Source organism: Dendropsophus ebraccatus, chromosome 15 (assembly GCF_027789765.1).
Source record: "Dendropsophus ebraccatus isolate aDenEbr1 chromosome 15, aDenEbr1.pat, whole genome shotgun sequence".
Classification (NCBI taxonomy): Eukaryota; Metazoa; Chordata; class Amphibia; order Anura; family Hylidae; genus Dendropsophus; species Dendropsophus ebraccatus.
The window spans coordinates 40,481,826-40,506,189 of record NC_091468.1 but is presented as its reverse complement, the minus strand read 5'-3'; the positions used below and the strand labels follow the sequence as shown (position 1 = coordinate 40,506,189).

General features: G+C 41.5%; 1 protein-coding gene across 2 annotated transcripts in view; it reads right to left on the bottom strand.

The window, feature by feature from the left end:
• The window catches only part of CFAP61 (cilia and flagella associated protein 61), a 210,914-nt gene that overhangs the window by 165,673 nt on the left and 20,877 nt on the right, over window positions 1-24,364 (bottom strand). For both annotated transcript variants that reach the window (XM_069954188.1, XM_069954187.1), the window contains exons 9-13: window positions 11,878-11,972; window positions 10,442-10,522; window positions 8,863-9,041; window positions 7,327-7,366; window positions 2,001-2,140 (exon numbers count right to left, since the gene is read on the bottom strand). In XM_069954188.1, coding sequence (XP_069810289.1) covers window positions 2,001-2,140; window positions 7,327-7,366; window positions 8,863-9,041; window positions 10,442-10,522; window positions 11,878-11,972 — 535 coding nt within the window. The remainder of the gene's footprint in view (window positions 1-2,000; window positions 2,141-7,326; window positions 7,367-8,862; window positions 9,042-10,441; window positions 10,523-11,877; window positions 11,973-24,364) is intronic.

The following is a 24,364-nucleotide window of genomic DNA, read 5'->3' as shown; positions in this document are numbered from 1 at the left end:
CTGAGAGAAGATTGCAGGGTGTTGTGCTGTGCAGGACTGCTCCGTGCTCAGTCACTCCTAACAGCCCCTCCCCTCTCCATAGCCACATAATGGAGACAGAAATCCTGCTTCATTTGATGTGAGGGGGGAGGCTGGGAGATTGCTTTTTCAGTCCAGAAGGAAACTCTTTTAGTACATTAAACCTATTACAGAGTTTCTTAAAATCGCTTGAACTGTTGAGATTTAATGTTTTCAGAAAAATGGCCCTGAAATGACAGTTACGCTTTAAGAGGTTGTCCCATCATAGTGATGGTATATGGTTTAAATATACTATCACCCATCAGTTAGGGTGCAACTGCCTGGTGCTATGGCTCTATACTAGTTAACCAGTTAGGAGGCCCAGTTGCAGTTACACTTTGTTGTACATTCAACTATTTAGTGAGTTTAGATGCATAATGCATACACAATCGAGACGACTGCTTAGTGGCAACTGAAACATCATTTTTACTATAGCCTTAATAACAAGTCACGTGAAATATTAATTATAATAAATAATATTTATTTGTATAGTGCCAACAGATTTTGCCGGTCAAAAAATATGACCTTTTTGCTGAGCACCCATTGTGTTAAGCATGTGTGCCCCACACAAACGTATGATAAAATATAAGCCTACCCATGGGAAGATAGTGCCACACAATACGCTCCAGACTAACCAAGCCATGTGTACCACCAGGTAAAGGCAATGATATTATACAGATAGTGTAGGACTGTGTCTATAAAGATGTATGCTGGTCTCTAGCAAACTGGAGTAGAGGAATGCTAAAGGGGTGCATGGTACCTAGGAATAGGTTACAGTAAGAGGGTTACACAAGGACATATTAAGTCCTGCTTTAATCCTAGTCTCTAACCCCCAAGCACCGAAAACCCTTCTAGTATTCTCCACTTCTGTTACTATCCACTCTCTGGAGACTATCAATACATGTTTATAGGTGCAGTCCTACACTGTCTGTAGAATACTATCCTCTGTACCTGGTGGCACGGGTTGCTTGGTTAGTCTGTGGCATATCTGCCTTTTCAGTGTAACAATGTGTGGCACTATCTGCCCATTGACAGGTTTATCTCTTCACTGTTTGCTTGTGGAGGGCACAAGTGCTGCCGTGGTGTGTGCCCAGCGGGTTGGACATATTTTGTTTTCTTGCTCCTATATTTTAATGGCTAGAATAAACATGACATCTTTGTTCTCATTTTTGTGATAGATATTTTTTGGAATCTATATTTCCCAATGATTTAGTTCAGAAAATTTCACTTTCAAGGAAGTAAGGAGCTAAATTTTTGCATCTGGCTACTCTATGACAGTCATACCATAGGGGCCGGAAGGGGGTAGAGAGTATGATATACAGGTCACTGGGTGCTCACCTCACCAGACTGGACCAACCATCAATCTATGTATCCAAAATATACAAGGAGACAGCACTTCTAAAAGAAAATGTGAGTTTTAATCCACACAGCAAAGCAATGTTTCGGCTTTTAAAAAGATTTCACAATCCACATCATGGCTATAAGCCATAGAGGGTTCTCTGCACTGTAGTGAATAGGGTTTGTTAACCCCATTAACTAACCTTATACTGTACTTTAGTACTTTAGTGTGTATTAAGAATCCTTCCTATATAAAGCTAAGTTCTCCCATCTATGATAACTATATATGCAGAACCACTGGTGGAAGCTGAGACGTCTGTAAGTGAATGAGAAATATATCCCATTATAAACACAAAGAGGACTCGGTACAAAAGACTCATTATATCAGAAAATGGAATAATCACTTGTACATCCGCATGGTATAGGTTTTACTAATCAGAATTTTCCTTTTTCATTATCTCTTAATACAGGTTTAATAAAAGACACAGAGAAGCCAGAGGCAGGCCGTGTGCACTGACATGACAATATATTGTGATCCCTTTTTTCACACGCGTGCAGGTGTAAAAAAGACAAGCAGAGATTGCTGAGGTTGATTTTCCACTTACTTGATCAAGCCAGCGCGGTGGAAAATATAAAGCTCCTGAGGCAAAGTGCATGTACTCAGAGGCACGGCTCGCACAAAGCTCTGGAGCAGAGGAAATTCAGGGGTGAGGTGAGGAACCGTGATGATGCAGAAGTCTTTATCCTTGAGCAATGAAACACAAACACATTACTGGAATCCATGCAGATCATACAACTGGGAATAAATACTAATTAATTAAAATGTTTCATGCATCAGCGATCCCAGTATTAGCCGGGAATTATTTCATGCACTGGAGATGGAAGCGGCTGGCAGAGGGACCTTATAAATAAACAATACCATAGCATGACATGAGTGACAATACTTTACCTACATTAATGCTGTCTTAGCTTTAATTACAGTGATTGTTTTTGTCAAACATTTAGAGTTCTCGTTATGTGCAAATTATTGATCCCAGCACACCTTTTAAGTATTCTAGTTCAAGGCCATTTTTACACAACGTCTTTTTTAAATTAATCACGGCCGTTGTTGCAATTTGCAAAAATGACCATGATTAATTAAAAAAGTACTTTCAATGGAAAATGAATGGGATTCCAGCCGGAGTGTATACACATAGTGTACGCTCCGGCCAGGATCCCTAGCGGCCGCAGCAAAAGCTGACATGTCAGCCTGACAGGTCCCACAATGGAGAGTGCGGCTCCGGCCACACTCTCCATTGTGTCCAATGGTGAGTTGGGATGCAGGCGCACATGGATGCGCCGACATCCCAATTCAATAGAATTGAAGTTTATCTGGTTGGTGCTGCAGTACCGGCTGGGATAAACTTCATTAACACCGGCCGTTCTGTGGCTCAGCCGGGTCACAGAATGGCCGGTGTCTTACGTAGTGTGAACCCGGGCCAAAATTGCAAAACTTATTAACAATATAGTAAGCTATGGGGGTGGTGTAAATAAGCTTTACCTTAAAGGGTTTGTCCAGGGCCCAAATAATTTTTTTTAGAAAGGTTTGCAATAATAAAAAATAAAGCATACAGTACTTACCTGCTCCAACCCCCACCGCTGACTTTTTGATGGCTTCCAGTCCCTGATGCACTCACTTCTTCCTGACGCCAATGAGCTGGTGACCCTGCAGGAAATACCCACTTGGGCACTGGCTGAGTGGGCAGTCCCTAAAGGTTTGCATGTTATGGGAGGCAAAAAGTAGTAGAGTGCACCAAGGATAAGGAGCAAACAGAATGGCAGTGGTGGGAGATTGGAGCAGGTGAGTATGCTTTATTTATTTTATACTTTTTATGAAGCATCTAAAAGAAATATTACCAAACCCTTCAAATTGTATCTGTCATAAAAAACAACAACAACAAAAAGAAACAATTAACTTTTGACATGTCACAGGAAATTTTGATCAGTTGAGTTATCAATGCTAAGAACCCCACTGATCTGAACGCACCCAACAATCGGTAACGCCCAATTGTCAATGTAATCATGAATTATTATTATTATTATTATTATGAATTATTATTATTATGAGTTATAAGAAACAATCCTAGAGAAAAGCTATTTTATAGCGTGTATTTACTAAAACAGGCAGGTTTCTTAATGTAAGCCGCCAAAGACAGAATAGGTCTTGAGAAGGTCAGGTAGAAGGCCTCTTCTCACAGACGGCTTTTAACCTTTGTTACCATAAGACAAGAATAAACTAATGAAATTAAAATCACATTCTTTAAAACCAAGTAAAGAGGTTCTAATAGTTAACAGTGCATCTAGTCAGTTTATATTGTAAGATACAGACACCATCTGTCTCAGGACAGTCTACATCTAATAAAATGGCTAGCCTCAGGCCAGGTTCACAGACAGCTATTTTCCCAGCGATGAGATGAATCTCCTGATAATTCATTAGCAGAACGTCAGCGGTAATTTTAGGTTTCCATGTAGAGAAGCCGTGGTAGAACAGGAACAATCTACTGCGATAACAGGATCTTATCTGAGATCACCATTATAGGCAGAGCTGTTCCGATCGCTAGTTATAGCTATTGAATATTATAATGATGCAGGTTTAGATGTAGTCATCAACTCTGCTTACAGTTTACAGCATTTCTCTTATCACAAGTACACCAGGCAATTCTAATTACGTCTGCTCATTATGGTGCCTAGTAAATAGCCATTACAAGCTGTAATAGTATAGGAAATGAAGATCTGCCGAGAGGCTTATTTAAGCTGATCAAGTACATTTCACAACAATGGTGATGACCATTTCTACAGAACAGATTCCTCATATCACAGATTGTTCATCTTAAATTCGGAACAATTGTGCTGCCTTAAAATTTGTGACTACTTACAATATAATTGGTAAATGCTGCTGAGAGTGACACATACATAGGAGAATGCTGCCTAACACACAGTTCTAGCAACACTGATACTACTCACTGAACAAGGAGGATTTTAAAGCGCAGGGAGGAGTTACTTATAGAGAAGGTTTCTCCCCATAAGCCACAAGGAGTAATTCAGGGAGTTACTTTTTTTTTTTTTAATTGTGTTCAGGCAGGTACCAAAAACCCTATACTCTCCTTCTTTGCTACCCCACTGTCACCATTACCATGACATTTTTATTCCAAAAACAGTTAAAATGCATTTCGGCTACAAAAATCACTAATTTTAGGAGCCAAAACGCGTTGTACCTGCTTCTAGAATAAAAAATTCATAGTTTTTATACCCCACCTGAGTATCATTAGCTCATTCACATGGAGCGGTTTTAGTGTCTTTTTTTTTTACAGAACACAATTGGTCGCGTCACCATCTGGAGGGAACTCTTCCGCAAGCCTGGTCCAGGTTGTAGACATCTTTTTCTGCATGTTGTACACTTTTGCTTTCAGCCAAGAGTGACCCTCGGTGAGCTTCATCAATTCCTGGAAGACCTATATAGAGTTGTGCCTGTACCTTCATACAACTCCAATAGGTTCTGTGCACTTATCTTTTAGCTACATTGTATTTACCAACATACTACACCAGAAAGTGCCCCCCCTCCACCTATCTTTTTCCACCATTACCATGAAGCTCCACAGCACTCTGAGTTTGGGACTGGTAGGTGGAATTGATCACTCAGCCAATCAGTGGCTCAAGTTGAGCACAACTTTAAAGCCCTGGAATACCCCTTTAAAATTCACGGCCTCCTTATTTTTCATTTATGTATTTATTTATTGTCTTCTCTCTATCTCTCTCTCCTTTTCCTTCAGCAAGGTGGGTGGTGGGGGGTTGGGGGTGGAAGGGAAAATAGGGGGGGGGGGCTCTGGGGATATTTTAGAATATCATGGTGATTGTTACTGTCCTATAGCTCAAAGGAATGGTTAAGTAAGGGAGCATTGGTACAATATAATGTAATTAAGTAAGCATGAAGGTTGTGACCGGTGGGATACGCGCGGGGCACCTGAAGGTTAAGTGTTAAAATATGGGAAAAATATTAAGGTGGCCACGTGGAGGGGCCGCTTGTGTCCGCTTGGGTGGGGTTCACGTCCTAGGCTTGGGCTGAGCCGGATAGACAGGTGTTTGTTTTTTTTTTGTTTTATCTTTCTTCTGTGATAAAAGTAAAGGCAGGTTATATTTCGTGTTTGTTTGTTTGTTTGTTTTTTTTGTTTGTTTTTGGCTCTGGGCGGACCTTGCCTGGACGCAGCCTCTGTGTCGAGTGAGTAAAGAATCTGTTCTCCCTGGGTGCCTATGTTTAACATAATAAATGTTTGGTGGGTTATCAGGGGAGAGCATGCGGAAGATGTGCGATACCTCTGCAGTGAAGCTGGAGAGGCTTAGCGCAGGAGTGTCATAGAATAGTGGTAAGTCTGCCGGGTGTCGGGCGCCCATCTGAGAAGGTGGGTGGCTGGCGTCGACAGATTCTATGTGTGTGAGTAGGATTGATGATTGTAGAGAGCTGTTAAGGCTTGGTCACTGGTATAGCTGGTTGTTTAACATTGGTTTGTTATTTTGTTTCTTCATTTTGTTTTATTTACGTTATTTTGTTTTTTACTTTAGTTGATTTGCTTCTGTGTCTGGTCCGATTTGGTCTGGCCGGGGGCGGGGGCCCTGCGTGGGCAGGTGGGGTGGCCCCCTTATGCGGGTAGAGTAAAGAGATTTAGAGTAATTTAAGGGAGGTGGTAGTTGGATGTAGAGTTAGGGTGTTTGTATATCTTGTGATGCTTTTATTCGGTGCTTCGCGGGGTGACCTCACGGGAATAATAAAGCTTTGTACGGGTACAGGCGCTTATTTGGACAGTTGTTTTTGTGATGGGGGTATGGGTATTTATATTAATTATGTTATAATAATGTGAAGGTGATTTTATAAGGATTGTTTGTTTTGATAAAACTAATAACATTTTTTCAAAGGAAAAAAAATAATAAAATCACGGCCCCCAGTGCAAAAATCTGTCTCTGGGCCCTTCCAACAAATTCTAGGCAATGTATAATACATAGGACATTGAAAACATAGAAACAGTAGATGTTTTAAAGGGTTTATCCAGGATTACCAAAACAAGACTGCCTTCTCCCCAAATCAGTAGGAAACCTGTCCTCGGGTTGTGTGTGGGATTACAGCTCAATTCACTTCAATTTAAACGGCCAATATCATTAACAAATATATGTCTGAGTGATATATCAAGTGTTGATCAGTTGAGGTCTGAGTGTTTAGAACATGACCAATCAGGAGAATGAGCAGAGAGAAGTCCAGGAGCAGTGCACTCACTCCCGTTTCAGTATCACATGACCTGGACGTAAGTCTAATGTAAGTCTATAGGGCTGTCTTGGTCTCAGACACAAAGAAGGGAGAGGAGCATGCAGCGGCGCAGTTCTCTCTTCAGTCGTCATACTGATTGGTCAGGGTCTGAAGACTTTGACCCTGACTGATCGAAATTTTTGATACGTCCGACATACTAAACTTTTTCATGGACAGATACACTTTAACTGAGCGTTATACCACGTACAAGCTAAGGAAAACAGTGGTGCTGTTTCTGCAAGAAAGTAGCCATGTTTTTATAATATTGAAAAAAAACTCTTTATGGAGAGGTAAGCAATACCCTGTGCTTGTGTCCAACACATCATTTTTAAAGCCTTCTATACAAAACCACAATAGGCTGACTAGAGACATGGATGGTGCCATAGGCATAGAGAAATAATCTGTATGGTATACAAATGTTGCATGTTCCATATGTATGGATTGAATGCCCATGGAATTGCAGGACAGATCATACTTTGTGTAACCTACTCTGTCATGTATACAAAGATGGACAATGAATCTTCCATCCATTACTGTTTTCTAGACATTTTCAGATCTGTTTATTTTGCTACGTTACTAATTTGATTAGTAATACTTACAGGAAAAAGGCCAAAGACGTAATTCAAAAAATCCAGGGACCTTTAGATTAAAATGAATAAAAACAGTTAGGAAACTCACAAAAGCTTAAAGGGGTACTCTGGGCAGAAGGGCTTTTTTATAGATTACCTCCCCGGTTCCAGTGCCAAGTCCCATATTGTGCTGCTCCAGTCTGCTGCCTCTTCCTGGTCTGTGAGACGTGACGTTTCCAGCCCACTCCGCCATTTATTGGCTGTAGCGGGATACCGCCTGTGCCGCTGAACAGCTGAGCGGGCTGGAAGCGTCATGTCCCAAGCTGTGTCACAGACCAAGAAGTGGCAGACCGGAGCAGCGCAAAGTGGGACCCAGTGTTGGAACGTGGGAGGTAAGTGGCCATTGTTGCCTTCATCCACCCCCTCCCTGGCCATAGCTAAAAAAGCCCTCCTGTACAGAGTACCCCTTTAAAAAGTAAAAAAAAAAGCCAAGAGTTGGTTAAGACTTTTGTTAACGGGAAACTATCAGCAGGTTCTCTAGATACGAACCTACTGATACTGTATGTTGCAGGTCTGAGGCCAGTCTTCTTATTTTCCTATGTGGTGCAGTATTAGAGTATTTATATATGAAATAATATGCTAATTGGTCTGTTTGGCGCACTGGGGGGTTTCTCAGCCCTTTAATGCACCATCCTGCCCGTCCGCTGATTCATATGTCCCCTCCTACCTATGCATATTTATCTCTGCATAAGTAGCCATGTCTATATCCTATGCATACTGTAAGTAGGGGGGAATGTATGAGTCGGTGGATGGGGCGGCACACAGGCACATATCAGCAGGTCTGTATATATTAACCTGCTGATAATTTCCCTTTAAAATTAGGGGATCGTTATTCTGTATTCTACATCTATTTTCACCTACTGTGTGTAAAATATTTATAGCATAAACCACTTAAGACTATCACAAATTTGGGGGTCCTTGAGGACTGGATTTTCTTTACTGAACATATTTAATTTATACATTTTGAGAGCAATTTACTAAGTAAAATAAAGTTCTTCTTATTAACACTTATTAACACAACATTAACACCATTTTACCATCTGTAATATCATTCAGAACTGCATTCACAATTCTGCAGGCTTCAGAGCTGAAATCTACTGCAGCATGTTGAATCAATATTCTACCCAGAGTGCATTTTGGTGTTTCACCTTCTGGAAGGTGTAAGGTTTTAAAGGGGTTATCCAGCGCTACAAAAACATGGCCACTTTTCCCCCCTCTCTTGTCTCCAGTTTGGGTGGGGTTTCAAACTCAGTTCCATTGAAGTAAATGAAGCTTAATTGCAAACTGCACCTGAACTGGAGACAAGAGAGGGGAGAAAAGTGGCCATGTTTTTGTTTCTAATGGTAACATGTAGAACTGAAAATATACTATTACACAGGTTATAACTCAGGATCAGTTACACAATTTATTTACAAAGTTATTTGACTCCTCATAAATAAACTGTAATATGGTCCCAAAAGGTGAACATATCCTTAAGTCATAGGAGCTTTGACCTTGCTCACTTGCCTTGTTTCATGCTTTTCATCAATGCAAAACAGCTGTATGCAGAAGGCAGTGACATCTCCTTTGTATACAGGGCGGAAGGACTGCCTCACCGCTTCTGTGCTTGGTGTCTCTGGGGTCTTGCAATTCACACCTCTGATGGCATCATCTGTACTGGAAGCTCTGCTTAGTGTTCCTTTCTCCTGCAATGAGAGGCAGGGGAGTGAGAGTTTTCTTTTGTCTAACCCACACAAGATCTTGCATCATCGGTGGCCACAAAAGTTGTAGCGGCTATTAGTGTGCGCTGAGTAAATGAGACAAGCACAGTCAAGGGTTTTATTTTTCAGGTGTATAAATTCAATAAGCTCTCAAAGAGTGCATGATAAAAGACAGATAATGGACAAAACAATGACTGACAATGTAGTAAACGTTTTCTATCAGCTTGTAGCCTTGGACCTCCTGATTTCTGAGCTGTTTTCATTTTGTCGCTATTTAACTATTTAGTTGACCACCTGCACTTTTCCCAGAAATATCAGATGGGTGAGAATTTTACTTAAGGGGGTTATCCAGCGCTACAAAAACATGGCCACTTTCCCCCCACTCTTGTCTCCAGATTGGGTGGGGTTTCAAACTGAGTTCCATTGAAGTAAATGAAGCTTAATTGCAAACCGCACCTGAACTGGAGACAAGAGAGGGGGGAAAGTGGCTATGTTTTTGTAGCGCTGGATAGCCCCTTTAAAGGGGGTTATCCAGCACTACAAAAACATGGCCACTTTCTTCCAGAGACATCACTACTCTCCAGTTTGGCTGGGGTTTTATAACTCGGTTCTATTGAAGTGAATGGAGCTTAATTGCAAACCACACCTGAACTGGAGACAAGAGTGGTGCTGTCTCTGGAAGAAAGTGGCCACGTTTTTGTAGTGCTGGATAACCCCTTTAAGGGGTTTGAATGCAAGCCTATTGCAATATGGGCTCAGAGCCATACAGCTTTTGGTGCCGCCATAAATACTCTGTTGGGTGATTCTAGGGAAGAATACCTTCAAGTACATTGAAGGACCATGTTGCAATTGAACAAGAAGCTCTGTCTCCTTACGTACAGTTACAAGCAGCAGGAATAGCAGCTCCTCAAATAAGGTATTGGGGCACCAATTTTTTAATGGAACTATGGAAGTTAGAAAATGACTACTGTACACAGTGCTGTCTGATTGTAATTTTTCATCAAATTTAACTGGTTCACGTCAATGTTTTTTATTCTGTACAGTGAACGTCACTTAGGTGTTTTAAATAATTAGGTTGGTAATAGTTGGGGGCAAGCTTTGTGAAAAGCCTGGTGCCTATGGTGCACTTCTGAACAAAGACGTAATAAGCCCTTGTGCATGAGCACAACTTGTACAACCTGCCTAGTATGTTTAAATTCTTTTGATTAACTTCCATAAAAAAACCTTTGTAATACAAACTCAATCAGTGAAATTAGAAAAGAAAGCATTCCTATATCCTATATTACACATATAGATATGGTACTCTACACTGAAATCATCTATTGCTGTCATTATTTCCCCATCATAACTCAGTATATGAATAATTACTACCTGTAAAACCATACCTGCAATTCATTCTGTTCTTGGACAATCTCTGTATTGGTTTCAGAGTTTAATGATATTACAGCCTGCTGGTTTAGATCCGACTGAAAAAAAAACAAACAACATATACTGTATACAAAGAGATCTCAATAATAGACTGTATTCCATCACTTTAGTCCTTGTCCTCAGATCACAATCTATTTCCCCAATCTTCAACAAATAGGGGGGATTTATCAAAGCTTACACTGGAAAAATGGTGCAAAGAAGGTTTAACTAAGGTTTAACATTCTCCAACTTTGCACAAAACAGAGAAAATGTTTTTTTTTTGCAAAATGATCCCAACTATATCCAACAAGAACCCCTAGGGATCAAGTGAGGAAATGATACATCAGCTTTAAGGCCACCATCTGGGTATTCTGGAGATTCTTTTCTATATATAACTGCAGTTTAACACAAAAATCATCCTATACCTACCTCTCTCTTGCCCACCACCATTATAGCACCCAGTCCCACAGTGAAGCAATTACTTTTTTCAGTGTTGCCCTGTCTCAGTCACTGAGTGGGTAGCTGACATTGGCACAAGGTTTTCTCCAGGTGAGGAGCACCGCTGTTGTCTAGACATTAAGGGTATGTGTACACTACGGAATCCAGGTGGATAACATCATGCGGATTCCGCTGCTCGCCCCGCTTGCTCCTGTTTGACTCTCCATTCGTCCCATAGACTCCATTCTATGCTCAGGCAGATTTCACCATCTGCCCAAAGAATTGACATGTCAATTTTTTGGGCGGATGGTGGAATCCGCCTGAGCATAAAATGGAGTCTATGGGATGGAGGAGAGTCAAGTGGCAGCGTGCGGCGGAATCCGCGGAATGTTATCCGCACGGATTCCATAGTGTGCGCACACCCTTACATCTCCCTTCTCTGCTAACCGCAATTTTTATGGCCAAACAATGGATCAGGATTGATGATGAACAACAGTTTATCACTTATGATTTGTCTTGTTCTTCTTCGTGTCCCCAGATTGATATAATTACAACTGCTTAGAAACAACAGAAACATCAGCAATTGGGCGGTGGGAATAAGTTCTGATGATGAAGAACAGGTGGCCATGCATATTCGATAAATGATGGACGAACGTTTATATGTAATGAGTCATTGTAAGATGTCAGGATCCAGTATTTTTTCTATAGGAAGATAAGCTGCTGTGAGAGGTGTCTGACAGCAGCTTCTTCCCCTCTTCCCATTAAGAACATATGCAAGCAGGTATATGAGGAATAACTAACAGCTATCTGAGGTGTATGGCCACCTTTAAGGAGCTTATACAATTATCCCACCAATATAAGTGGTTTCTTCTTACCTCCTTCTTTCTTACACCCTATGGCATATAATGATGATGACATTGATGCAGCAGACACAGATTTCAGAATAAGACTATTAATTAAGTGTTATTTGGCGTACCTTCTCATCTGTCTCCCGCACACTAATGACGTCTGACAGCTGGGATAATTTGGATCCCGACCTTTGACTTGCTTGTCTGCTTAGCATTATATCTCCTGGAAGACAGTCATAATGTTTACATCAAACGCCGAGGAGCGGCTGGTAATGACTTAAGACTAATTAATTAAAGACGTACTCTATGTTTATTTTCAGATATTAATTAAAGTGACTGTTGTGTTTGAAAAGAGAAGTAGACGAGATTCTGGAATCCATCACCTACTGCAGACTGCCCGCACTAAGTGCAATCTTACCACTACAAACAGGGATAATAACATTTGTTCTTCATATTAGGCCTTTGAGCTATTAGACTGCATCTACAGCTCTTACACTATGCCAGACACAAAACAACTTGAGGTTATTGATAGGGTTTTTCATAAACCATACTTTTTCCATTAACTGTTATGTCGGGTCCAAGTTCATTGTTTGTGCTGGGCTTTACAGTATCATAAAACACTGGTTTCCTACAGACTCAATTAATTGTCTGACATTGGATTTAACAATATTGTACAAATGAAGTAACCTTGACCACAGGATCCCAGTCTCTTATAACTATAGTATTCAAACAGCCACCCAACAGCCAGGACATAATGGCATTCTCAATGCCCTAACGTGGTGCAGACAAGGACCATCAATATTCTATTCATTTCATTTGTGATTACAGTAGGTTTTATTACTTTATTGCACATTTCCACCTCTGCTATTATGTAGGTGCACGAGGAGTCAGCAGTGTATTGCTTAATACTGGGGTAAAAATAAACTTTTAAAATGAAAAAATGTATAATGTTTAGAAATGTAGCTTTTTAAAAATAGCTTTCCCATAAATCAGCGTTTCACTCTAATTAGGAGTCTCAAAACATGACTAGGGATATGTGCCAAGCCAGAAAGCTCTGAAGAAGGATAGAATAACTAGGACTTAGAACATCTTAGAACATGACTGGGGATATATACCAAGCCATACATCTTGAACATTGAATTAAGCAATTCTCAAGATAGAAGAACAAAGAGAGAGTAATACATAGTGGCATAGCTACCATGGAGGCAGACCACACAACTGCTACGGGGCGCAGGCTCCCTGGCGAAACGTGGTCTGCCTCCATGGTGGCTACGGATCACAGCACCCACTGGCAGGGCTCCCTGCCAACCTCTCTTGTGACCGGAGACAGCATTGCACCTCCAGCCACAAGAGCCCCTCCCTCCCCCGGCAGTGAATATACTCACATGACCTGGCGGCTGGCGCAGTCCCTTGTCGTTACGTTCTCACAGGTCACGCAGGTGCCAAGGGCCTGGGAGAATGGAACACCATGAGACTGTGCTGACCACCAGGTCATGTGAGTATCTGCATCGGCAGGTGGGGGGAGGCACTGAGGTGTGCAATATTAATGGGGCCCCATACAGTTTCTAGCTATGGGGCCCAATGAATCCTAGCTACGCCCCTGGTCATACAGATCAATGTCTGAAACTTAAAATATTAAAGAATTGTTCAATAAGGAGTTTGATCTCAGGTCTCTTTTCCAGTCATGTTCTTTCACACCAAATTTACCAAACAAGACCTTTACAGACCACGCATTGTTCACTTGGGCGTAGTCATGCTGTAACCGCAATAGGCAGAACCCAAACTTTTCCCAGTTGGAAACATACAATTGTCCAAAATGTCTTTGTATGCTGAAGCTATATGATTCACTGGAACTAAGACGCCTATGCAAATCCCTGCAAAAACAGCACATAGCATTATCCCTTCTTCACCAAACATTACAATGGACACAATGCAGTCAGGCAGGTAATGTTCTCCTGCCATTTATCAAATCCGTCAGACTGTCAGATAAAGAAGTATAATTCGTCACTCCAGAAATTGATTCTGTTGCTCTAGAGTCCAGTGGCTGAGTGCTTTACATCATGCTATCTATCTGACAACTGGCATTTTGCTTGGTGGCATGAGAAATGCATACGGCTGCTCGGAAACCCATGACATAAAACTCTTGGTGCACAGTTTTTATGCTGATTTTATTGCCAGATGAAGTTTCGAGTTATCAGGATGTTGGTGACTTTTATACACTTCGCGACCCAACATTTTCTTTGGTCTCCACTTCCTGGCTGAGTTGTTAGGGTTCCTCTTTTCCACTCATAACTTATGATTGATTAGTTATGCCTAGTTTCTAAGGCTCTGTTCACATCTGTGTCTGAGGCTTTATTGCAGATTCCTTCCTATCCTTCCTTCCTATCATAGAAAATAACAGCACTATGGTCAGGAGCCGGCCGTCATGCCCGGCTTCCGGCACTGCCTGAGAGTGTGGCCAGCCCGCTGGTAACCCCAACAGTGTCCCTGGTGACCATCCCGGAAGGTCAGGGGCACGGTGGCAGCGCCCTTCGAACTTGCCGCTGCCAGGGCTTCACCGTCCCAGGCCGAATGGCACAGGTGACTGCTATTGGAATCTACTGACTGGCGTCCGGCACTGCCAGTCAGCTTTGTATGTGTAGTTGGAGATGGAGTCTCAGCCCCAATTATACTCTGGGGCTGGGACTCCAGCCTCCAAAAGTATACTCCCCTATGAGTCCTACCTTGCCTGCGATAGAGCCTCCTTGTGAGAGTGACTAAGCTAGCGTTTATCCTGATTGAATTCCCTGAATTCTCTGACAGCTAGAATTTCTAGCAAAACAAATGAACACTTCAAGCACACCTAATAGACCACATTATCAGTCACTGGAGGCCAATGAACACTAATGTTATCCACCATGTAACAGAGCCAACACTACATTTTGGTTTCTGTTATAAACAGAAACCATAATGTCAATGTGAATAAAGCCTCAAACTCTATTCCATAGAAAGAATTACATTTAGTAAATTATAGGATATGGCAGGTCATGACAACAAAATAAACATTGCACTATATGGTCCCAATAAAAAGAATAATAACTCAATGAACGACATAAAAGTAAACAGAACAGATAACAGTAAAGTAAAACAATACTATCATAGGTCCATAAATAAAACAGAGGTGCAGTATACCTATTTATAGAGGATAACAAGGAATCAGTGAGACTCAATAGAAACTTTAATTTTTTTAAAAAAAAGCAATAGTTAACTTTGTACTATTAGATGTTATCTAGTGGGAAAAAGCTCACACAGCGGGTTTCATTTGTCAAAATGTAATGAGAAATCTCCACAAATATACCATAAGTGTGAAAATGTGTTTGTCAGCAATGTTCTTCCGCTTTGATTTTTCTTAAGAACATATCTCTGTTGCTAAAAGACACCGACATAAGGGCAAAACCATTGAAGTTCCCAATTAAAGCAGCATTTTCATGTATACCGAAGCCTGGAAGAACAGACCTTTGAAAATTCCCATTAGCGGACAGAAGGATTTTCACTTGACACTGCATTTTCTAGCTGCATCTATCATAGAAAATAGCGTGCGCAATGAACGAGAGGCGCTGTTCGCTTTATATGTCATCTTGACCCGTGATATTATACTTTGTGTTTAGTTGACTCTTTTGCTCATATTTTGTATTGGAAAAGACAATAAAGACAAAAGGTAAAAAAAAAAAAAAAAGACCTCGGTTGTGTTGCATCTGAATATGTTACAATGTTTGGTTAGCGGCCAGTGTAAACTAAACTCTACGTAGTAATTCCGAACAATAAAAAAAGGCAGCTGTTGTAGTTTCCGCTACAAAATGATATAAAGGCTACCCCCGTGTATTACGTAGTGTAGACACATGTGAATCTACAGATGAGCTTATCAGTCCTCGGCCACTTTCAAGGCAGCAATAAAAGAAGTGAGTGACATGCAAGCTGTCCCATTGTTCTACATAACAAGAGCAGGACACCCATTGCAGGAACATGTCACTCGTGTCCTTTATCTCTCCAACCTGCCGTGTACACAGTTGTTTTGTGCATTTCTATTTCATATCGGATGACAGAAAAGCAGTATGGGCACTCAGGCCAGAATCCATTAGTGTTGTATGAGCTTAAGTGTATGACAATGCTAAACACAATATCACTAATCGACACATGAAAAAAATTGTGTGGGGACCATGATGTGGATTTGTTGTGCTTTTATACAGTTTATCTTCTCATAGATATTTTATTCTAGTACCTTAATACCTAAGACCTTAATGCTTGCTGGCATTAATTTTGGATCTTGTTACCAGCAGTAAAGGTTAGTATGACCCCCCCCCCCCTAGTTAACACAGTCTATAGTCTGACATATCTGATTTGTTTGCTTCATGTTTCCCAACAACATCAAAAGCCTAAAGAAAATGGGGAATAAGGGGAACTATGGTTACCTGCACACAGTGAAAGGGATGGGAAGTGCAGCAGGGTCACATTAAAGTCAACAGCAATAGCAATGTAATGGTTAAAGCCCATTAATACCGATGAGTCTGAGCAGGGACACAGATTAAGAGGCGCATTTGGACTATTATGCAGGTTATATAAAAGAAGCTGGTCGAGGAATCACCTTACCTGAGGCCCCTATCACAGGGAGTGATAATCGGCCGAATTATTGCATGAGAAGATTATTGCATCGTGTAATAGAGACAACGATCAGCCGATGAAACAATCATCAGCCAAACGCCTCATTTCTTCCCGACCTAAAGTCTGGACCGAAAGACTGCGCATTGCCACGTGTAATAACTAACAATGTCCGTGCACCCCTTGCTAAATGATTATCCGGCTGTTTCATAGTCCCAGTAAACAGATCGGCGCTTGTTTACAATATTGACCTGGCTGCCATCGGCCCATGTAACAGGACCCTAAGTGTAGGGAGACTTTAGCCACCTGCCCCCTCCCTTTTTTTCTTCCACTTTTTAGAGAAAGGGTTGCCATTCACAAATTGAGGGATGAATAGTTTTGCTAGATGAATGATGACTATTATGAGGCATGAAAGTTAATTCCCATATTTTTTTTTATTTTTTACACCTACCATATTAAACGCTACCTGAACCTTCAAATGATTTTTAAAGCCCATCATGGTTTTGTTAGGTTAAAGAGGTACTCTGGGCTGGGGTTATTTTTATTGTATGGCTGGGGAAGGGGTGGATATAGAGGCCACCGGTCGCTTACCTCCCCGGTTCCAGCGCCGGGTCCCGGATCACGCCACCTCGTTCTCCCATCCGGCTGCTGATTCCTTGTCAGAGCTTAAGGCAGCTCAGCTATTTAGCGGTCGGAGCGGAGTCCTACCTCGGCCGCTGAATGGCTGAGCTGCCTTGAGATGTCACGTCTGAAGCCGCAGCTCAGACCAGGAAGCGACAGCCAGACGGGAGAACGGGGCAGCGCGATCCGGGACCCGGCGATGGAACCGGGGAGGTAAGTGACCGGTGGCCTCTATATCCACCCCTTCTCTGGCCATACACTAAAAATAACCCCAGCCCGGAGTACCCCTTTAATACTTCAAAGTAATGACATGGTTATTTTACTGCTCTCACTGTCATTACGGAGCCCCTGAGAGTCCCCCTTATTCTCTTCCATTTCATGGGGTGGGACCAGAGTTGTACTATTTTCCAGCAGTTCTACTGGAGGAGGCAGTACTGTGTACATGAAATAGAAGGGACACTGGTATTTACACGATACAGCTGCCCAGAACATTAAAGGTGGTCAGAGACAAGAGGGTAGCCTTAATTTTCTATAGTTTTTTTTACAGTATGTATACTCTGGAGAAGGTACATGGGCTCCTAGATTGCAGGTTCCCAGCCAAGGATCCCTCCCTCTCTGCTGCACATAGCAGTAGCTATGTCCTGTGTTAAATCTTGGTCTCTCTGTTACTACAGACTAAGCCTAACAACAGACAGGGAAAAGTCAATTGTATGGAAGTGAGACACCTAGTGGCCAACAGTCATTTATGGTAAATGAAATGATTAACAAATATATTAGGGATCGCATCACATTAGGAAATAGTTTGAGCATTTAAAATGCAAAGCAGCTTTTTACTACATCTTCCCCCGTATTTGTTTTAAAATGACATTTCCTTATCCGAAAGAACGGAATGTGGGTAACATTAACTTTGTTAAAGAGGTATTCCCACCTTTACAGTTGGCTAAGAGGTTTTTCTTTTTCTCAATAGAAAACATCAATTTTGGCTGAAAACAAGCGCGGTTCTAAATTCAATAATCACAGATTTAGAAGCTGTTTCGGGAAACAGAAAACACATTAGGATTTGAGAGAGTAAAAAAGCAGCAGGCCACAAAGCTCAGTGTGTTACCCAGAGGAAAAATCTTTTTCAATAGTTAGAAATCAGTGTTCTCAAGCGACTAATTCCTGACCCCACATAGAGTAACATCCAAATAACTGTAATTATCTCCTGACATAAATGGCATATCGACAGTATACTCACCATTGATTTTTGCCTAATTATTCCTTGTTGTTGTTCAACATGGATTTCTAAGAGAAAAACAATAACTACCTGTGGACAGTGCAAAGATTAAGGAAATGAAGCCACTAGGTGGGAAAATGCACATGGTGATTATTAGAGGCCGGAACCTATAACTGAAAGAACATCGTATTAGCATAAAACACCGAGCAGAAGGGAAACCTAGTGAAAGTGAATAAAATCACCACAGACACAAAGCAACCACCAAGGCCCATAACCTTTCACCGCATGTTTTATTTGGTAAAAAAAAAAAAAATGTGTATGCCATCACATCACATCATACAGAGATGCACCGACTGATGCTTAGAAAAAAGGATTGCATACAACTCGTGAGGATTAAACAGAATTTCTGATCCAGCGTTCCCTTAAGTTACAGTATTGTCACAAACATCACTTGAAAAAGTGATTCCAAAGCCAACAAAGAAATATAAAAAGTGAGCAGTAAACTAACACATAAAGAAAGTCCTTCAAGGGGATGTCCAAGGAAGAATGTTTTGCTTTATAAACGTGCTCAGGCAGGTGGTACATTCATAGAAAAGCTATACTAAGGCTGGGTTCACACTAAGTTTGTGCAATCCGTTTTTGCAACGGATGGAAAAAACAGATGCATGTGGGTGCATCCGTTTTGATCCGTTTTTTTTTCTTCATTGAACTCCATTATTAAAAAAAAAGGATCAAAAACAGTTTTTTTTTTTAACGGACACAAAAATGAGGTTGACTATGTTTTTGTGTACGTAAAAAAAAAAACTGATTATTTTTTTGTAATGGAATTCAATGGAAAAACGGATCAAAACGGATGCACACACTTTTTTTTGTTTTTGCAAAAAACGGATGAAAAAAAAAACGTATTGCAAAAACGTAATGTGAACCCAGCTTTACCCTCCTCACTCCCCCATTGCTGCAGCGCTTCCTGTGCTCATCATGAGGTATTGACTTTATCTATAAAACCCTCTACCCCCACCCCCCATACACAGGAACGCTCAGCATGGCCTGTGTTCTCTATGGGGAGCTCCATCACACCCGACCCCTAAAAACACTGACAGCATCTGTTGGTGGTTGTTCGGGTATCTTCTCTTTTTGATATCCCTCCTCAAAGATTAGGCTCCAAACCCCTACATTACTACTGCATATTGCTTACAGCAGCACGCTGTTATAGTAAGATCTTAGAAATCTACCATTACACCTGCTTTATCAGAGGTATACTTCCCTATAAGTAACGTCCACAATATGGAGTCTTTAATGATGTTACTTGACAACTAGGTGGAAGCCTTTAACTCTGGGGACAAGTAAGCTCTCAAGAGAGAGAGCATTCAGGGCAGCTAAAGAGAAGAGCCTATCTTTGGGGTGGTTGAATAATGTACATGGAACGTGAAGTATTTTTCCTTTTGCCCAATAAAAAAGGCTCTCGGAGGCCACTTTTGGGCAGTGTACCTCAAGGGAAAAGAGCACTGACCGCTAGACAGTGGAATCTGCACTTGTTTCCAGTGCCTTTTCTTATCCGGAGTTCAACTTTAATGGACATATGAATATGGTCTAGCAGTGACTATGTTTGTTCTCTTTCATGATACATACTCATTTAATTCATAACAAAGTAAGCACTTAGGAACTAAAACATAACTTTTAATCAAGATAAGAATAAAAAAGAAAGGTATATATAGCTCAAATAGATAGAATCACCAATCTGAATCAAAATCACCGCACTTAGGAAAATAACAGTGTAAATGAATAGACAACGGAACGTATTAAAAGGGAAACACACAAGAGGACAAGGTGCACTCTGTCCACTCCTAGATTGTAATACTTTCCCTACCTTTTGGGGTGACCCACCTCCTTAAAAGGGTGGCCCCAACCACGATGACGTTCCCTTCCCTCCTCTAAGTGCAGGACAAGACACAAACAAACACAAAATGTGAATCACACAAAATGGGGTACCACACCAAACCAATATACAAAAAAGAATCCAACGCGTTTCACCTGTACAAATAATAACAGGATCATCAGGGATATAGTGGTGTACAACAAACAATAACAACAAAAGAAAATGTAGTGCAATAGATGTACAGCGCAAAACCACCTGCACCACCTCCGGTGGATTGCTGGATAATGCTGAGGAGTAACTCAGTGACACATGTGTGTCTCAGAATGCACATGGGATGATGCCAGTACTAGTAATCAGGACAATAGAAATCCTAAGTATTACAGCAAGTGAATACCACCAATACGACTCTTGGGAGTCAGTACCCAAATACCAGGATATAGCAGAAAATGAATGTGACAGGCATGCTAAGATACAGTACGCTGTTTGCAATTAGCCCAGTCAGGCAGCTGATAGCTGCATCCTACTATCACTGGATTATTAAATGCTTAATAGCACAAAAGCACAAAGTATACATGTGTCTGAAAACCAGCAATACTTATCAATAGCGTCCCGATGGTGGAACAGGCATCCTGTTGCAGATGTCCAGCGCACTCCTAAGGTGGTAGGTGCCAGGATGTAATGCCCCTAGGAGCTGCAGGCTCACTCATGCCCTCCTATATACTCCCAGTGTTAGCTCCGCTCTAGCGGAGCTAACACTGGGAGTATATAGGAGGGCATGAGTGAGCCTGCAGCTCCTAGGGGCATTACATCCTGGCACCTACCACCTTAGGAGTGCGCTGGACATCTGCAACAGGATGCCTGTTCCACCATCGGGACGCTATTGATAAGTATTGCTGGTTTTCAGACACATGTATACTTTGTGCTTTTGTGCTATTAAGCATTTAATAATCCAGTGATAGTAGGATGCAGCTATCAGCTGCCTGACTGGGCTAATTGCAAACAGCGTACTGTATCTTAGCATGCCTGTCACATTCATTTTCTGCTATATCCTGGTATTTGGGTACTGACTCCCAAGAGTCGTATTGGTGGTATTCACTTGCTGTAATACTTAGGATTTCTATTGTCCTGATTACTAGTACTGGCATCATCCCATGTGCATTCTGAGACACACATGTGTCACTGAGTTACTCCTCAGCATTATCCAGCAATCCACCGGAGGTGGTGCAGGTGGTTTTGCGCTGTACATCTATTGCACTACATTTTCTTTTGTTGTTATTGTTTGTTGTACACCACTATATCCCTGATGATCCTGTTATTATTTGTACAGGTGAAACGCGTTGGATTCTTTTTTGTATATTGGTTTGGTGTGGTACCCCATTTTGTGTGATTCACATTTTGTGTTTGTTTGTGTCTTGTCCTGCACTTAGAGGAGGGAAGGGAACGTCATCGTGGTTGGGGCCACCCTTTTAAGGAGGTGGGTCACCCCAAAAGGTAGGGAAAGTATTACAATCTAGGAGTGGACAGAGTGCACCTTGTCCTCTTGTGTGTTTCCCTTTTAATACGTTCCGTTGTCTATTCATTTACACTGTTATTTTCCTAAGTGCGGTGATTTTGATTCAGATTGGTGATTCTATCTATTTGAGCTATATATACCTTTCTTTTTTATTCTTATCTTGATTAAAAGTTATGTTTTAGTTCCTAAGTGCTTACTTTGTTATGAATTAAATTTGTTGCTTTATAGTAGCACAGGAGTGTGTATATCGGCGTGGAGGACGTTACCCCCTCCTATATCTAATTGGGTTTTCTGTGGAATTCATGATACATACTCAGAAGCGTGATCTACACATTTATATGTGCAGTACCGAGTGTCAGAACCAACCCAGTGTGGTCATATCTATGGATACCTGAGCTTCAGGCAGCAGAATGGATTCATTGACAATGGACTATTAACAGTATAGGGGATATGTGTCAGACTGCGGGGGTACATACATTTTTTTTCTGGCAGCTCCATAGACACTAAAATAGAGTGTTGACGTGCATGTACGACTCGCTAATCCATTTAGAACAGTCAGGACCTTGTTCCTGAGTTTGGGGGGTTCCTGCGGCTGGATAGGATAGGGGATAAGTCTTGAAAGGTGGTAGTTTTGGATTAACCCCTAGTTAATTCAAAAAAGTAGATGCAATTATTAAATGGTTTGGGGTGCTTATTATAGTTTTTTTAATCTGTACATTCTTTTCTGAGATATGTGAGTTTATTGTTTGCCTCAGGTGGGCGCAAAATAAAGGGGTACTCCGGCAAAAATATTTTCTTTCAAATCAACTGGTTTCAAAAAGTTAGATAGATTTGTAATTTACTTCTATTTAAACATCTCCAGTCTTCCAGTACTTATCAGCTGCTGCATGTCCTGCAGGAAGTGGTGTATGCTCTCCAGTCTGACACAGTGCTCTCTGCTGCCACCTCTGTCCATGTCAGGAACTGTCCAGAGAAACAGCATATCCCCATAGAAAACCTCTCCTGCTCTGGACAGTTCCTGACATGGACAGAGGTGGCAGCAGAGAGCACTGTGTCAGACTGGAGAGAATACACCACTTCCTGCAGGACATACACCATACAAGTACAGAAAGACTGGAGATTTTTAAATAGAAGTAAATTACAAATCTATTACAGCCATCACCTGATAATCACTCCCATTAAATTCACTCCAACTTAAAACTGTCAGGCAAAATATAAACCCACACATCTTGGTAACAGGAAAGCAGATCAGGATACTGAAAAAGATTGTTCAATGGTAGGAACATTTTATTTTTATGTGAAAAAAGAAGGTGGGAATGCTTATTCCCTCTAAGTATCTGATGACTACGGTAGAATAAAGTTATGATCACATTATAAAAGCAGGAAACAGAGACAAATAGTATGCAGCAGACATTGACAGCTCTTCATATATACCATGCTAAAAGTGACTGTCCAGACCCCTGACTATACAGTTGTTATAAGACCCCTATAGGGTGTGTTAAAAATAAAAAATAAAACACACTCAGTTTCCTTGTGGCTTCTCTTCCGGCCCAAGGCTTTAAAAAGGCCTTTACAGCCTGCTGAAAGGAAGCAATGAATTAATAATAAACATATTTAATTGACACCTAATAAAAGAGAATTTTTTGTATACCAAGATAGCTGGAGATTCCATTTTTTTTTGCAGCCACACCGACTACTATACTGTGTTGTGGGAGTTTTTATCCTATTAGATGTACTGAGAAACAAAGAACACAAAACGTGCTTTAACACGGGAGGTTCTCAGTGGCCAGTGTGCAGCTGTTGGCCTATTGTGTTTGATGGGTAAAGGAACAACTGAGAGGGAAAGGATTGTGCTCAATAGTTTCCATAATTGGCACCCTACATTGTAGATACAAATTATGCATCTAACCCCCTTCCTGGTGAATGTCACATTACCAGTGTGAGTTGTTACCATCCATTAATGGAAACGTAACTTCTTCCTCATGCCTGTAGATTAAACTATAAAAAAAAATATATATATAATGATATTTAAATGGGATCAACTTCCTATGTCCACTCTCTGACTTCCCTTTTCTCTGCTGATTTGGTACTCTATTAACCTGTTTGGTTTCCGAACCGTTTCTGTATGACTATTCTAGTGTTTGTCTTGTTTTGTCTCTGTGTGCACTTTGGTGTAGGAATAGACTGTCAACCAGTTGTCGCCGGCCACCTAGGGTCAGGCCGGCAAGTATTCAGGGACAGTCTTGGGGGCCTAGCACTAGGACTCACTTCCCTGCCTAATCTCCCTGGCAATAGGATCTATACAGCAGAATTCTGGACTGAACAATTTGATTACAACTGTATCTAGAAACTGACAGGACTCTGGTTGCTGGCTCTAGTGCTAGAGGGAATATCGTACTTGTCAGGGGCCGGCCAGCACGTGCCACTCCCTACACTGCAGGAGCACGCAGCCATCTCCCTGTAAGCGCCTATGGCATCCCTGACAACCAGCCCGGCCGGTTCTTATGGGCGTGTTGGCAGGCGTTTTTGATTGTTGCCGCGACTGGGGCTTCACCACAACCAGCCGAACGGCTTTAGGATGTGGGAGTTCTGAGTAATTATGACTGGTGGCTGACACTGCCAGTCAACTCTGGTAAGGGGCTGGGGTCTCTGCCCCAATCACGGTGTGGGGCCGGGACTCCAGCCTCCATAAGACTACTGCCCTCATCATCCTTCTTGCCTGTGATACAGCCTCATACCCTGAGTTAACTCTTG